The sequence below is a fragment of the Ixodes scapularis genome, unplaced genomic scaffold, assembly GCF_016920785.2.
Source record: "Ixodes scapularis isolate PalLabHiFi unplaced genomic scaffold, ASM1692078v2 PGA_scaffold1__304_contigs__length_218370807, whole genome shotgun sequence".
Classification (NCBI taxonomy): Eukaryota; Metazoa; Arthropoda; class Arachnida; order Ixodida; family Ixodidae; genus Ixodes; species Ixodes scapularis.
Window position 1 is genome coordinate 54332913 of NW_024609846.1, and position 14951 is coordinate 54347863.

Below are 14951 nucleotides of genomic sequence, written 5' to 3' on the forward strand. Positions count from 1 at the left end.
AAATCTCCAAACACAGCTAGGTGACTGGTGCGCGACCGAAAAAATCCGCCTGGTCCGGGTATCGAACCCGGGACCTCTCCATTCATTACTGTCCAGCTCGCTTGCACCTTTGCATTTAATTGCATTATAATCATAAATAATTGATTTATTTATGTTTCACACAATATTAAGCTACATTACACAAAGCGCACCGTCGGCATGCTTGGGCGGGTTTGGCGGCCCACGGGGTGACCGAGTGACTCCTAGCAACAATTCAAAACATGGCGCCTTCCAGCAAAACTTGGTGAGACTTCGTCAACATCATCGCAGTTCATTGGAAAGAACAAAAAATGTTTTACAGCCTCGTCAAGTAATCGCCATTGAAGCAGGAAAGCATGGCTGACATCCTACGAGAGAGTCAGAGAACTCAACAGCTCGGTAGGTTCGTTTTACCTTACACACCTGTGAAATTCGGTGACAGAAGAATAAGCAGAAGTTTTTAAGCACTGTGAAAACCTTACACCCTTTTTTCCTTTTTTTGTTTTTATATATACTCTGTTCAATGCCTCTTTGGGAGATCTTTTATCCAGTAAGCTCCAGCTGTGTTTGTGGCGTCTGTGTGTGTGTTGTCACCTAAGTGCCTGACATTTGTTTGGAGAAGTTTAATTTTCGATAGTTGTGTAGGGGATGCATATAGGTATCGTAAGAGCAAGTCGGTCATATATCAAAAGAGTAAAGCTATACGCACCCCGGAGTGCGCTTCGGACGGAAATGGCTATACGCACTCCGCTTTTCTCGTATAAAAAGAGTGGACACAACGACATTCCTCAGCGGTGCCATGGCATAGACGGGGGGGAGCAGCTTGCGTTTCTTTATGTCCTCGAACACCTGAACCAGGATTGGGCAGAGCGCATCCGAGAAGATCTTATAAAACTCTGCTCCAATGCCGTCCGGGCCGGGCGCCTTGTTGCGTGACAGTCTTTTTATAGCTTGCTTGACTTCTGACAGTCGAATTGGACAGTTCATAAGGTCGCTTGCTTCTTCGGGCACGGTCGGCGACTCATGTAAAATTGACTCGAAGGCGGTCTCGTCCAGGTTTTCCTCCTGAAACAACCTCCCGAAAGCCTCCTCAAACGCGCCCGCAATTTCTTGCTGCGATGTTGCTACGCCCCTCTCGCCACGCACTTCCCTTAAGGTGTTTTCTCTCACCCTCTGTCTCTCATGTGTGCGGAAGATCTTGCAAGGCTGTATTTCCCCCTCAAGAGCCTGCACTCTGCTCCTGACTTGAGCTCCCCTGTAGCGCTCTTCGAGTATACCGAGCAGCTGTTCTTTGCAGTTCTTTATGTCGTCCGCAAACGTTCCAGGGTTTTGCTCCTCCTCCTCTAGAAGCATCCGCAGGGTCTTGGCCAGGTGGATTCGAGTCTCACGTGCCTCAGCAGCCCTGCGACGGCCAAACGCGCAGGCCGACTCCCGGAGATTTGCCTTAAAACTCTCCCAGGTGACCGCATCTACGCCGCTCTTGACCAGCCTCTCCAGAGCACACCTCGTTTTCCCGACGAACTCCTCGCTCTCCAGGACGCTGGCGTTCATCTTCCATGTTGTGTTGCGTCGCGCTCGCTCGGCCACCGGCGCGCCTGCTCGTAGAACTGTGGCGACGAAGCCGTGGTCCGAGAAGGGCGCGATTTTCGCGTCATAGGATTGAACCCCGTCGGATAGCTCACTTGATACATATACTCTGTCCAGCCTGGCCTGGGATGCACCCTGCCATCTGGTAAAGCGCGGAGAGAAACTGTCGAGCACCTGAGTCACGTCTACAAGATCGAAGTCGCGCACAGCGTCGCGAAGCGTATTGGCGCCCACATCGATTCTGGGGACCGTTGATCCGCGCACTCGGTCGCGGCCATTCAGCACACAGTTGAAGTCTCCCCCGACGACGAGCGTCGCGGGGGTCTCGAGCTGTGTACGGAGTCCAATGAAAAAATCCTTTCGCTCTGATGGGTTGCTAGGAGCATACACGGATATTAGCCGCGTTAGTTCATTCCCGATCAAGACGTCAACCAGCGCGAAACGTCCATCGGCGCAGAGTTCAGGATGAGCAATCCGGATGCCGGTACTTTTCCTGATTAGGACGGCGGTGCCTCCGGCGCGGTTCAGGTCCGAGGTTAGCGTGTGTACACACCAAAAGATGTGCCCGAAGAATTGGACGAAACTCTTTGCCTTCTCTGCCGAGCAGATTTTCGTCTCTTGTAAAAAGATTATGTCTGCGTGCTCTTCGTTCAGAAGATTCATTAAAAACCGCTTCCTCTTTCGTGCTGTTACGCCTACACAGTTGAAAGTGGCTATTTTAATGTTGTTCATTAGGTTGGCTTATTTAGTTATAGAGACGTCTAGGGGACCAAGAGATAAGCGATGATAAGAGAAGCGGAAGGGAGAAGAAGGAAGAAAAGACCGTGAAGAGGGGAACGACGGCGAGGCCGCCCAAGGGGAAGGGAAAATTCTTCTCACCGACCGAGAAGGGGGCTAATCCTTCCCGTGCAGCGGCGGGTAGTCCAGGGATGACACATTCACTTCCCGGGGGCGCAGAGCTGGGATGGCCGCCTGCTCGTTCTTTCTAGTACGCGATTTGTGGCGCGTGACCTTGGTGGTGCCCTTGGCGACTTCCTCCTCGCTCGTCTGAGAAGACCGCACCGGAGCGGCTGCGTCCGCTGGCATGTCGCTCGGCGATGCTTGCCTCTCCGACGCGCTTTCGTTGTTGGACTCGTTAGAGCCCCTTGCGCGTTTCCCTTGTTCCACGGTGCTCGACGCTTTAGGGTTGTCTACCTTTGCTGGAACCTGCGGCAGCGAAGTTGCGTTCTTGGAGGTGGACGCAACGTCCGTCACCTTGTCCTTTCCCTCGGGTCCTGGCTCCTCCTCGTTACCCCCCCTCGGCCGGTGTTACCGCCTCCATCGAGTTGGCGGCAGGTTCGCTTTCACCCACCTCACCGTCGTCCAGAAGGTCGCTGTTTTGAAGCGTGTCCGCATGTCGCCTGGTTTTGGCGGCGTAGGTGGGCACACATTCAGACTCCAGGTGACCATAACCTCGGCAATGGCGGCACCAAGGCGCCCGGCATTGTTTGCGCATATGCCCCAGCTTGCTGCAGCGGAGGCACATCGGAGGTCGGCCTGGGACAGATATTAGAACAGGGTACCCGGCCACTTTTCCCTGGTGTGGTAGCTCATCCTTTGCAGTTCCTTCCTTCATGGTGATTGTCACTGCCCTTGCCGAGGTTTCGACTTCGTAAGTTCCACTTGGGGACTTCCACTTCTCCCTGGTGATTCGTGTTACGTTTCCATATTCCGCGAATGCTGCGCACACTTCTCCATCGGTCACGTACGTCGGTAGCCAGTTGACCCGGACGACGGCCTCCTTGACATTGGGGTCAATGACCACGCACTTTTTTCCTTTCACAGTGACTTCTTTCAGGGCCACGAGGCCTTCCTTTGCATCAGCGGAGTCCAGCGTGCATATCCACACGTGGTTGAACTGAAAAGCTCCCAGCCCAACCACGTGCTTCATGCCGACGGTTCCCTCGAGTGCTTCAGCAAAATTCTGCGTCCGGTAGGGCACTGATACCGAAGAAGTCAAAGACAAGTCCTATAGCTGAGGTCACTGACTTCCGCCCGATCAGCCTACTTTGCTGTGACTACAAGATTCTAGCCAAGATACTGGCAAGACGACTCGACACTGGGCTTAGATCCGTCATAGGGCCCCATCAGAGCTACGGGATCCGTGGCCGATCGATAGCGCGGAACCTGCACGCCATGCGCTCCGTCTGCGAGGCGACCGCTGTGGGTCACGAGCCTCTCGCTGTGATTCAGCTGGACCTGCGTCAAGCGTTTGACAGGGTGTCTCATAAATTTCTCCGTGCAGCACTCAAACACTTCGGTGTGGGGGAGGAGCTGCGGGGGTGGATAGCCCTCTGCTACCGCGACATCAGCACACGCCTACTCATCAACGGAGACAGGGGAGCGCCCATCCGCATAGGGAGGTCGGTCCATCAGGGATGCCCCCTTTCGCCAATTCTCTTCGCGCTGCAGCTTGAGCCACTATGTCGCGCGATCAATGAAGACCAAACTATCACGGGACTACAACTAGGAAACGAGAATGTCCGCGTTTTAGCCTTTGCGGATGACGTGTCCTTCGTTTGCTCTTCCAAGAGACAGGTGGAGACCATCTTGCGGCATGTGGAGAATTTCACCGTCGCAGCAGGCGCGGAGATAAACAGGGAAAAGTCGGTGGGAGCGTGGCTTGGGGGATGGGCAACAACGCCAAAGCTCTTCGCAGGGATTGGCTGGACCACGTCAGTCGGAAACTATCTCGGTGTTCCTATTGACCCACAGGGACCTTCCTCCACAGTATGGAAAAAGGCTGCCAACTCGGTAGCATCCAAGCTCTCACCCTGGCAGTGCAGACATCTCTCCTTTTTCAACCGTGCCTACGTATGCAACGCTGTCATATACCCAGCCGTTCTCTACAGGGCGCAGGCCGTATGCTGCCCTGGAGTGACGGCCAAGAGGATACACAGAAGCTGGGCCGTCTTTGTCTGGAAATCATCCATGGAACGGACACGGCGGGAGCACCTCTTTCTACACCAGGAGGGCGGAGGTCTTGGCCTGGTAAACATCGTGCTCAAGCTACATGTACATCGTTTTCTCCTCTTCCGGGACGCAAAGGACCCCGTTCTCCTGAGTGCGCTACACCACCTCGGCTTCCCTTACCTGGGAAGATGGATGGTGACCACCAGTGGCCGCACAGCGAAGGCAGCCGCATTGCGCTTTTACAGCGAAATAGCGGCCTCCATCGAGTTCTTCCTGGCTCGGTTCTCCTGGGACTATTTGGCGACCGTCGGCAAAAGAAAACTCTACTGGGACACAGTTTCTGTGACCTTTCCATCACCTTTGTATAGGCCGCCGCCAGTACCCGACGGCACAGCAGGACTTTTCAAGCTCGTGCGCCGTCTCCCTGTCTCTGCGGCCAGCAAGGACTTTTTTGTGCGCATGCATCTGGAGGTGCTTCCAGTCAAAACATGGCTGCACCGGAGGGGGATTTTTGTGCCCTGGTCGCTCAACTGCGACCTCTGCGGTGCCACCGAGACCATCCCACACGTCCTCGTCGAGTGCTCGAACGCCTACCTGTTCTGGGACGAGATGAGGACGATTTTCAACCTAAGAACGGCTTTCGACGTAGAGTGGGTTAACCTCAAGTATCTGGCTCTAGGCGGCAGGGAGACGGCGGAGGTGACCTATGTGTTGGCGCTACTAGGACTGCACGCCATCTGGCAATCGCGCACTGCGATGGTGCAATGCCACATAGACGCACGCCCAACCTGGGACTACTTCGTGGCCAAGCTGGACTGGGTGATATCACTGATTGACAGGGGGACAAGCACAGCGACCGACGAGTGGCGGTGCGTGGAAAGACAGCTGGAGGCCGGGGGTATCCGCCGTAGGCACCGGCCTCAGCGTGGTGGGGTTTGGCGGCTACCTTGCGAGAACCAGTGCGGGGAAGCTGAGTGAGGGGCGCGCTGCGCAGGGGCGCCCTGTTGTGTTGTAAATACGTCATGCCCATGCCCATATAACGTATCTTTCCTCTGTTTTTTGCTCGGGCCAGTGACGGTCAAGTTCGTTCTGCTTTGTAAGTCTATCTGTTCAACTGTTGTGCAAACCACCTGCGAGTGGAAATCATCTGTAAATAATATGTAAATAAATGTGTTAAAAAAAAAAAAAAAAAAAAAAAAAAGGTGCCATGGCATAGGGGTTAGGATGTCCGTTTCATACACAAGTGGACGCGGGTTCGATCCGCGGTGGGCCAACTTTTTTTTTTTTTTTTTCTCAGACATTTTGTTTTGTCGAGGCATTTGGCGATATTTACGATATTTCCTTTTTTTCGATGAACAGTAAAAAAAAAAAAAAAATCGAATGTTGTCGAGAAACTTTGCAGAACTAAATGGTAGCGGACTCCCTTTCCGGAGGTGCGATCGGGGACAGCGGGGCTTGGATTGCCGGCTGGACGCCGCGAAGCGGCGTGTACTGGTTACGCTTTGTAATTAGCAGCCGATACTGTCGCCGCGAAGCGGCGTGAACGCAGGCGGGGGTCTGTGTTAACGAGCGCCCCAGTGATTCACGCGCCGTTCGAAAAGGGTGGCCCGAGCGGCATGATCTCTCGGAGGGGTGCGTATAGCCATTTCCGCGCGAAGCGCACTCCGGAGTGCGTATAGCTTTACTCATATCAAAATTATTGCTCTAATTTTTTTTCATACTCGCATGCGTTGAGCAAGTTCGCTGCTCATTCTATGAAATGTTGTCCCGCAGTCACTCGGAGAGAATCGAGGTGGAAGCTGGTAAACGACAAGAGAGTTGACGTCTCGTCGGCCCACGAATGGGAAGAAATTACTGTGGATGAGGTGAGGAGCCAACTCTATTTTTAGTCCGTTAATAATCGTTGCTTGAACGTCTTGAGCGTAGACACGCGAACGGTTGGCCTTATTTGTGTAAAAAATGCCACCTCAGACACTACTTTGTCGTAAACACCGTAGAAAGCACTCTTTACAGTGTTTAAAGCCTCCCATATGTTGCGGAGGGTGTCTGTCTGCGGTTTCTGGCAAGGGGGGCTCATATTAGATGCACAAAAAACTGACTTGATTAAAACGTATCCGTAACCCGACATGTTTCTTGGGGAACGAAGCCGGCCAGCAACGTGGATTTTGATTGATTTATCGTCAAGAATTTATAGTGTCCCTGAAATACCCGCCATTTTGTTTCTCACGAAATCAACATGGCTACTCAGAACACTGTTTTTCTCTCTCTGGAGATAGCTGCTCAACAAGATTTTGACATGGTTGAAAAAAACCCAAGACTGCGGGTAAACGACACAACACTAAAAAGTCTAAAAAGATACTTTTTAGTGTTGTGTCATTTACCCACAGTCTCGGGTTTTTTTCAACCATGTGCAATGTACACCAGCTCGTTTGCGCCCTTACATTTTGTTTAAGATTTTGAATAGGGAAATCCTAACGTTTCTGAATACAAGATGGATTGCCCCTCCCTCCCCCCCCTTTCAAGACCGGCAAGGGGTCTGAGACCCCCCCGACGTTAATCACTGACTTTATACTAATGATGGACCAAATCTGCCAAAGTTCAGATTTGGCAAAGTTCGGCACAGGCCAAACTTTTGAAGGAAAGCTTTGCAAAGATTTGGCTAAAGTTCATGAAACGTCTGCGCATGCGCGGGAATACGACAGGGCCTTGGATTGCAAAGGTACGCCGTGCGGTCGTGCAGTTGCCATCATAAACAGTACTACTACCAGCGGTTACGACAAGGTGCGGAGTACATGGTAACTTTTTGTTTATCAGCCTTTGTGGCTGTGGTTCTCTCCAATGTTTTCTGCCTCAAGAACAGAAGTTTGACCAGGAATTGACGCAGTCCACTGTGCAAGTGACAAATGATTCGGTACATTCTGGGTAACGTGATTTTCATATGATCTTTCCAGTGATGCAACAAGGTAGTTGCAACGTTGACTGAGAAGTGTTTTAAAACACTCCTTGCAATTATAGTAATCCAATTTTCAGCTCCCATGTAGTTTGTGCCAAAACAAAATAATATTGCTTTAATTAGCATTATTTTGCAATTTTCATCTATCCACATAACACTAAACACAGAACTATCATGCTTGACGTTGCACATCCGACATTCAACTCTTCCCATTTTCCTAAACCTGTGCATGTGTACTAACATCAGACACTGACATTTTAAAAGCTAAGAAGGAGACGTTGCAAACATGGGACACGCACTTTCTTGCAAAGCTGGCGTCAAGTGACTCAAATCGAAAAGCTTGCATACTTACAACAATATTGTTAACTCTTCTGGTGGAAGCTCAGCAGCCGTTGCATTCATTTTTGCGCACGAAATGGTGACTCGCAGAGAGAGTGAAAACTCAGTGTAACTGCCTTTATTTTAACAATGTAAACACTTGCACGCTTGTGCTGATGAGGCCTCCAAACTGAAACTTGCGTATCTTGACTAGTCCCAACCTGGTTGTAACACATTACTGTAAAATTGCCAGTAAACACACAAAAATTACACGAATTCAGCTGTTTTATAGAATATTGCCTTATTTGGTAACAATACGAGACTTGAAAGTATAAAACAGCGAGGACGAGGATGGGAACAGGACATCATTCATTTAGCAACAACATACTAGAATGGCACAACGATAAAACCGCCCCCAAAGGTTTCAATGCTCTCTCTATAGTCAATAGTTGGTAACAACACAGTTGTTACCAACTATTTACACAGTTGGTAACAACTGTGTCAATATGCATTATATGTTGCATTTAAATTTAAAAAACAAAACCGAAAAACGTTTTTTGCCAGTAAAAGAAAAATAATAATAATCTTTTAAGTTTGGCAACAATGTATTTTTGCCGAATCTTTAGAAAAGTTTAGCAAAACTTTGGCAAAACTTCTGCTTTGCCGAATCTTAAGATTCGGCAAAAGTTTGGTCCATCACTACTTTATATTAAATCAACTGAGGCACCTTTTATTTTTTTTTGGGGGGGGGGGGGGGGGGGAGCTTGCTGACATCATAGAGTATGACGTTCAGAGCAAGCAAACTCGTTATTTAAGAGATTTGCATCCTGGAGGGACATTGAAATAAGGCACATCATTCCCAGTTTGTGTGGCACTTAGCATATTAAATGGCACATGGTATCAGTTATGTCTCTTTTTAAAGAAAGGCACTAGTGAGTGAGCAGAGCTGACATTTACCTTCTTTTCAGTTATCCTTGCAAGGGACCACACTTTTATAGCCAGCACTTTGTTCAGGTTGTTGTGGCACTGCTTTCAGCCGCAAGAATCATTATCTGTTAATTAAAAACAAATAAATATGGTTAGCAAATAACATTTTCAGCCTTTCATTTTGACATGCTACGAAGCAGTTGCATATGGAGGCCTGATGTATTGCACAGATTTTCATCTTTTGTTAAAGGCAAAGAGAAAGCTAAGAGAGTGTTTATGAGAACACTATTTGGCTGAAGCAATGGCAGTTGATGCCTTCACACATAAATTTCCCACTATTGAAACAGAGGCACATTTTACTTTTCAGGCCCTGTGGCAGAGTTCATGCATAGATTGACTACTACTAAAACATGGGCATATTTCAGTTTTCAGGCCTCGTGGCAGAGTTGAAGTCTTGGCGGAAGAATAAGCAGCTTCTCCGAAGGTTGAAGGCTGGACTCGCTATGGGAGACGACTTCATAAGTGCCTTCTATGCGTAAGTACATGTTTGAGTTCAAGTGTGGTAGGCAAACTGTGAGGAAATCAGAAAAGACAGCACAAGCCATGTCTACTCGGCAATGAAGTTTGATAAACAGACTAGGTCTAAGAGAGCAAGCTGCTGAGAGCATGTAGAGTGTTTGCAATTTAATCGCAAACACCTCCTGAAAACCTTGCTTGCTGACGTGCGTGCCATTAAAGGGGCGGTGCAACGATTTTATGATTAAAACAATTTGCATCTCGTCATTTTTACGTTGTTTATCGTGTCCCAGAGGATAGAGAAAACACTTCCTTCATTAAAAATGTCGCGATTCCGCTGCATAATCGCAAAGCAAAAGCCGAGCTTTTTCCCCCACCTGCAGCCCCAAGTGGCAGCCGAAGGAACTACGGCGGAAAGATTACGTGACCTCGCTCGGCTCTAAGCTGCAGCATAGCGCCCGCTAATGTACGCAGAGAGAGGGAGGGGAAGCGTCCTCCGAGATAGCACACGGGAAGCTACACGGCACTCCGAATGACGTCACTGGGAGTGCGACCAGGTGTGACCCTAAAGGCTGGGAGTGAGTTGAGAAGTGCCCGAAATGCCAATCTTTATCTTTTTTTTACGCAAGAACTAGGACACGCAGGCGAAATCGGTTTTCTGTTCTTTACTTCACAAATGTCAGGGGGCAACTTCCAGAAATCTTTGACGGAAGTCCGAAAATCGTTGCACCGCCCCTTTAAGTTGTACCTGGTACAGTGTAAACCGCATATATCGTATGTCGCGGGAGTTGCGAAAATCCGCACTATAAGCGGTACCGCGTTATAACCAAAACATCAATTTTTCAGGCCAAAATACATGCCATGAGACAGCTTACCTTTGTAAAAGAATTTATTTTATGTTAGATGAAAAATAAAGCTTAGTTTGAGGAAAGTCTTTATTTCACCAGAGTAGTACACTTCTCTCTCAAGTGTGTCACACATTTTGAAAGAAATGAGCGGCTTTTGCCTGGCGCAGCCTTTTAACGGCGTCGCGGGTTGCGGACGGACGTTGTGAGCGTTCAGTATTGGTAACCCTGATCACTTTTCTCCAGAGACGAAAACGCGTAAAAATTCGCATCCTTCATACGGTACGCGCCAGTAATACCTTCAACTTTAGCACGGGCATGAAATGCTCCAAATAAGAAATCCGGGCGATGTTCGAAAACACAAATGCTTAGAAAGCACCACTGTAGTCAAAGTAAACAAACACGATGACACTGGCGTTTCTGCCGTCTTGAGAGTGCCGCCACGACATCGCCGCACGAGTAGGGGGATCTTCCCTTCTAGTACAAGCTGGGTTATCATAGCGACACACAACGAAAATTGACAGTCAAGGATAGCGCTTTTACGCGGAACAATGAGCTTCCACCACGCCATCTACGTCGACGATCACAACCGACGCCATGTTTGCGGATAGATGAAGCCGGCCCGCGACCGGCCCGCGACCGGCATGCAACGCGCACGCACACTTCTCCTCGGCCTGCGATTGGTCTGTCGTTGCGGTTGTTTCCAACGCAGCGGAGGGACGCACGCACATGAAAGACATGTGCATGCGTCCCTCCATCGCTATGGCAACTGAAGCCCCTCTCTTTGCTTCTCCCCGCTCCTTCGAGCAACCTCCTTGCCCCGCGAGTGCCGCTTGCGGCTAGCCAGGCTCGCGCCGTTATCTAGAGTCGCACAGGGAAGCGTGCTCGCTGCGCTGGTCGGTCAGCGCTGTCGGTGCGCTGTTCCAGAAACCGCACTATAACCGGTATTTCCCTTCGCGCTCCTGCATTTTAAGCGGTATGTAATTACATGGAGTTCTATGGGAGGCGAACCGGTGGTTTAAAAAAGCTGCGTTATACCCGGTCCTGCACTATAAGCGGTTATGTTGTAAGTGGTCTATACTGTATACTTATTGTCTAAAAACTTTGAAGCTTCTGCACGTACAGTTTGAGATGCTTTTCGTTTACCTCCAGAAACCAGAATGCCATGGAAGCTCTGACAAATGTGGTGTCCTCAAACGATCCTTGCCGCCAGTTGGAAGCGATTGCCTGCGTGACTAACCTGTCATGTGGAAATCACAAGGCCACCTTCAGGGCTGTCAGAGCAGTGGCACCCTACTTGATCACCTTCCTGAATGGCTACAATCCATTTCTACAAGTAAACTTCTTGACTTGACTTTGGAGGGCACCAAAAGCTATTTTGAGCTGTTTCGTTGAGGAAAGTTTATTTCTTGTGCTAGGAATTTTGGTTGTTATTATGGTGTTGTGGTACATTTTAACTCTGAGCAAACAGTACTTTTACATTTTTCATTAATTTGAATGGTAAAATATATTAGTACAACACTGGAAAAAAAAAAGATTGTTATGGAAACCTCTTAAGTATGAAGGTTTATGAGGTAGCTGGTATTTGATCATTTACTTGTGTGAGCAGAGCTGCTTGCCGTGGGAAGCCATTCAAAATGCTGAAAATCAAAAATGCCGTCTTATTAGGATGCCAAAATTAATAACACCGGAAATTTAAAAAGCCAAAAATTCAAGAAGTGGAAAATTCAAATACTTAAAAAGTAAAAACATCAGAACATCAAAATGCCGAAACATGAAAATGCTGGTATTACTCTGTCATCACCTAGCTATGCTAGGAGATAAATTTTCTTGTCAATGTAATCAAAGTTAGGGGAGAGGTTGTGCAAGCTGCACATGTGCACATGCTTTCATCCTCTTTTCCAATAGCCATGAAAAGTTATTCCTGAATAGTATGCGAGGTGTGGTCAAAAAGTTCCGGGACTGATTTTGTTGTGTAAAAAGAGAAAGCAGCACAGTGATGCGTGCACAGCAGTTGAAAGAAGAGACCGTTGTGTCTTGTTATACCAAAGGGCATCTCTCAATGAACATTTGGAGCTGCGCTACACAAGTTTGTTTGACCATACGCATGAGCATAAGGGCAATCTTTCCATAGACTGCAAACTAAAGCGAACATCACTTTTACGTCAAACTCGACAGATCTAAAACAGACCTCTGAAATTATTTAGAAGGCTCATGTCAAGAAGCAGTGAGGTGTGGGGGGGTGTTTTGAGTGGCACTCGCAACTCAAGAATGACAGATGTCACTGAAGTCAAGGAGAGTTCGGATAAGGTTGCCTCACTGCTCTTCGTCTTCCAGCGATGTTCTGCCGTTCCTGAAGCATGAGTGCCGCTTAAAACAATTTGCAAAATGAACTGCCTTTTGATGCAAGCATGCTGAATCATTTCAAAGGTTTCTATTTTATACTTGCCAAGTTTGATGCATAATTGATGTTCGCTCTCGTTCTGGTTTGCAGTTTATTGTGAAATTGCCATTGCGCCCGTGCATTGGCGATTTCAGCACAGATACAAACGTTCACAGAGCGGCGCCCTTTAATATAACGAGACACGAAGTTCCCTTTCTTCAACTGCTGCCCTTTCTTTTTGCGCTACAAACTCAGCCCCAGAACTTTTTGATCACACCTCGTAGCTTTGCTTCACATGTTTCAAGTTTTAAAGAAGGAAAACTCTATTTCTGTATATCTTGTAGCATAGCACAGTGATTCCTTGTTTATTGATTTTCGTTGTCTTCCACTGTAGATTGCTGTCTTTTCGAGGTGTGATGAGCCGGGGGACGCTTAAGTGGTTTCTTTACACCTTTTGTAGTCTTTGGCGTTTTGAGTTTTCGGCACTTTGATTTTTCGACTAAAGTTATGGTGAGCGCTTTGAAAGCGATTAAAACATGAGAAAGAATAACCGAAGGAACGTCTTGTCCATCCCATTGTTTATTCTTTCTAATGTTTTGATTTTTTAACATTTCATTTTTTTGGCATTTTAATTTTTTTGCGTTCTGACGTATGGCCTTTTTATAATTCAGCCTCTTTATCTTCGGCGTTTTGATAGGGACGCCTTGCCATGCTATTGGCAAGGAGATTGAACTATAGACTTCTCCAGTGGCAGTCTCAAACGAACCAATTTACAGCGCACGTCCCTGGTTTTGAGAGTGTATGTCAGTGTTGCCCGACTGCGCTGTGTTGTGGGTTTTCTTATTAATGGGCTGTGGCAGCCTGCATAGGTACAATTCCAGATGCTGGCAACACCTAAATTGCCGCATTTTTCTAAAAAAATATTGTGTTCTATGGCGAATAGAATTTCTCGAGGTTTTTAAGAAAGCATTGTACTATTTTTGGGAATGAAACCAAACAAGTGAAAGCTATTTTTGGTAAGTCTATGCACGACAGAACAAATGCAACTGGAATGTTGGTTGCATTTTATGTTGATTTTTTTACAACACCAACACTCACCTGTGTCAATCTAAAAAAGGTCTTAACTATCGTAAATATTTGACCACCAGGATAGCCAGGATGCATGGGTATTCCCCGCTCACAACGTGAAATTCAACGAGTCTTATCAATCGAACAACATATATAGTATGTACCCCACAGTGGTGCTTTATCAGAACAGGGTTTGAGTAGTTCTCAAATAACACAGCATACCTAGTATACAGTGTTGGCGATGTCACTTCATGACGATTTGACGGAATCCAGCTTGTTTTAAGGCACGTTTTAAAGAGAGCTGCTTTTTTTTTTTTTTGCACAGCACCAAGGCTAATGAATGAATGTGTTTCTCTTGTCCCCACACCTCGAACCTGACCCTATCAGCTATTTTTCGCGAAGACCGGGAACATAGCTGTGAAGGCTTTTCGGGGTTAAATCAATGGAAATAAACGAAGAGAGCGAACGTCAAGCAGCCCGCGTCACGGGCTGCTTGACGTTCGCTCTCTTCGTTCGTTTCCTGCAAAGACCGAGCAGGCTACGAGCTTTGGTATTCCCTGGTTCTTACGATAGAAAGTAACACAAAAAGGGTAAGCATCCTGAACACATAGATAAAGTAAAAACCTTAAAGAAAAGCCAGCGAACTCTGAATGCACAATGCAGGTGAGCAGTCGTGCTGACCGGGTTTCCACAGCTGAGGCGGGTGGCAGAAATTTCTGGCCAATAGGGGTAGCTCAAGTCAAAAAAAACAGCGGCAGCCAGAGCACTCTTTTTGCAAAGGTCTATAGGGGGCGCAGTTTCATTATCATCAGCAGCAGCTCGGGCAATTGCTGTGTGGCAAACAACTCTGACACTAGCATTCGCCTAGCGTACGCCGCATCATTCTCGTGCTCCTTACATATTTGTATGTAGCAAAATGGTGCGCACTTGCTGCATACCACAGTGCTCGAAGCATGCTTTTGAACCGGGCATATGCAGAGCGGAGGACTCCAACACATACACAATGTTGTGGACACTGTCCACCATCGGCTCTGGTGCAACGCTGCACTCTATGACATGATCGCAGTTGAGCACGTCCTCTCCTTCAACGATGCACCGCTTGCTCTGGCCATTCTCGTCCATGATTGTCACAAGAGACACGGTAACTGAAAAGTGAAGTGCGTGTTTTGGGAATCATTAAGAAAAACACGGACGCTGCGCTAGCCATGCATGATCCAGCACGCGTGGCCGACACGACGTGGCTGGCTTGGCACTCCCGCGCGCGACCACACATGCTCTTGTTTTGCCTTCCAAGAGGACTTCGATGACATTGAATGCAAGAGGGGGACTAGATTACTTCTATCTAGATGCGTTTAGGAGAAAAAAATAGTGTTACACATCTTTC

The 14951-nt window shown here is 48.0% G+C and overlaps 1 protein-coding gene across 1 annotated transcript in view; it reads left to right on the plus strand.

Annotated features, from left to right (window-relative positions):
- The first annotated feature begins 56 nt into the window (after positions 1-56).
- Positions 57-14951, plus strand: part of LOC8032601 (transmembrane and coiled-coil domain-containing protein 6) — a 33814-nt gene continuing 18919 nt past the window's right edge. Inside the window, exons 1-5 of the mRNA XM_029970290.3 lie at positions 57-283; positions 341-417; positions 6331-6422; positions 9181-9290; positions 11269-11452. Coding sequence (XP_029826150.2) covers positions 375-417; positions 6331-6422; positions 9181-9290; positions 11269-11452 — 429 coding nt within the window. The 5' untranslated portion in view covers positions 57-283; positions 341-374. The remainder of the gene's footprint in view (positions 284-340; positions 418-6330; positions 6423-9180; positions 9291-11268; positions 11453-14951) is intronic.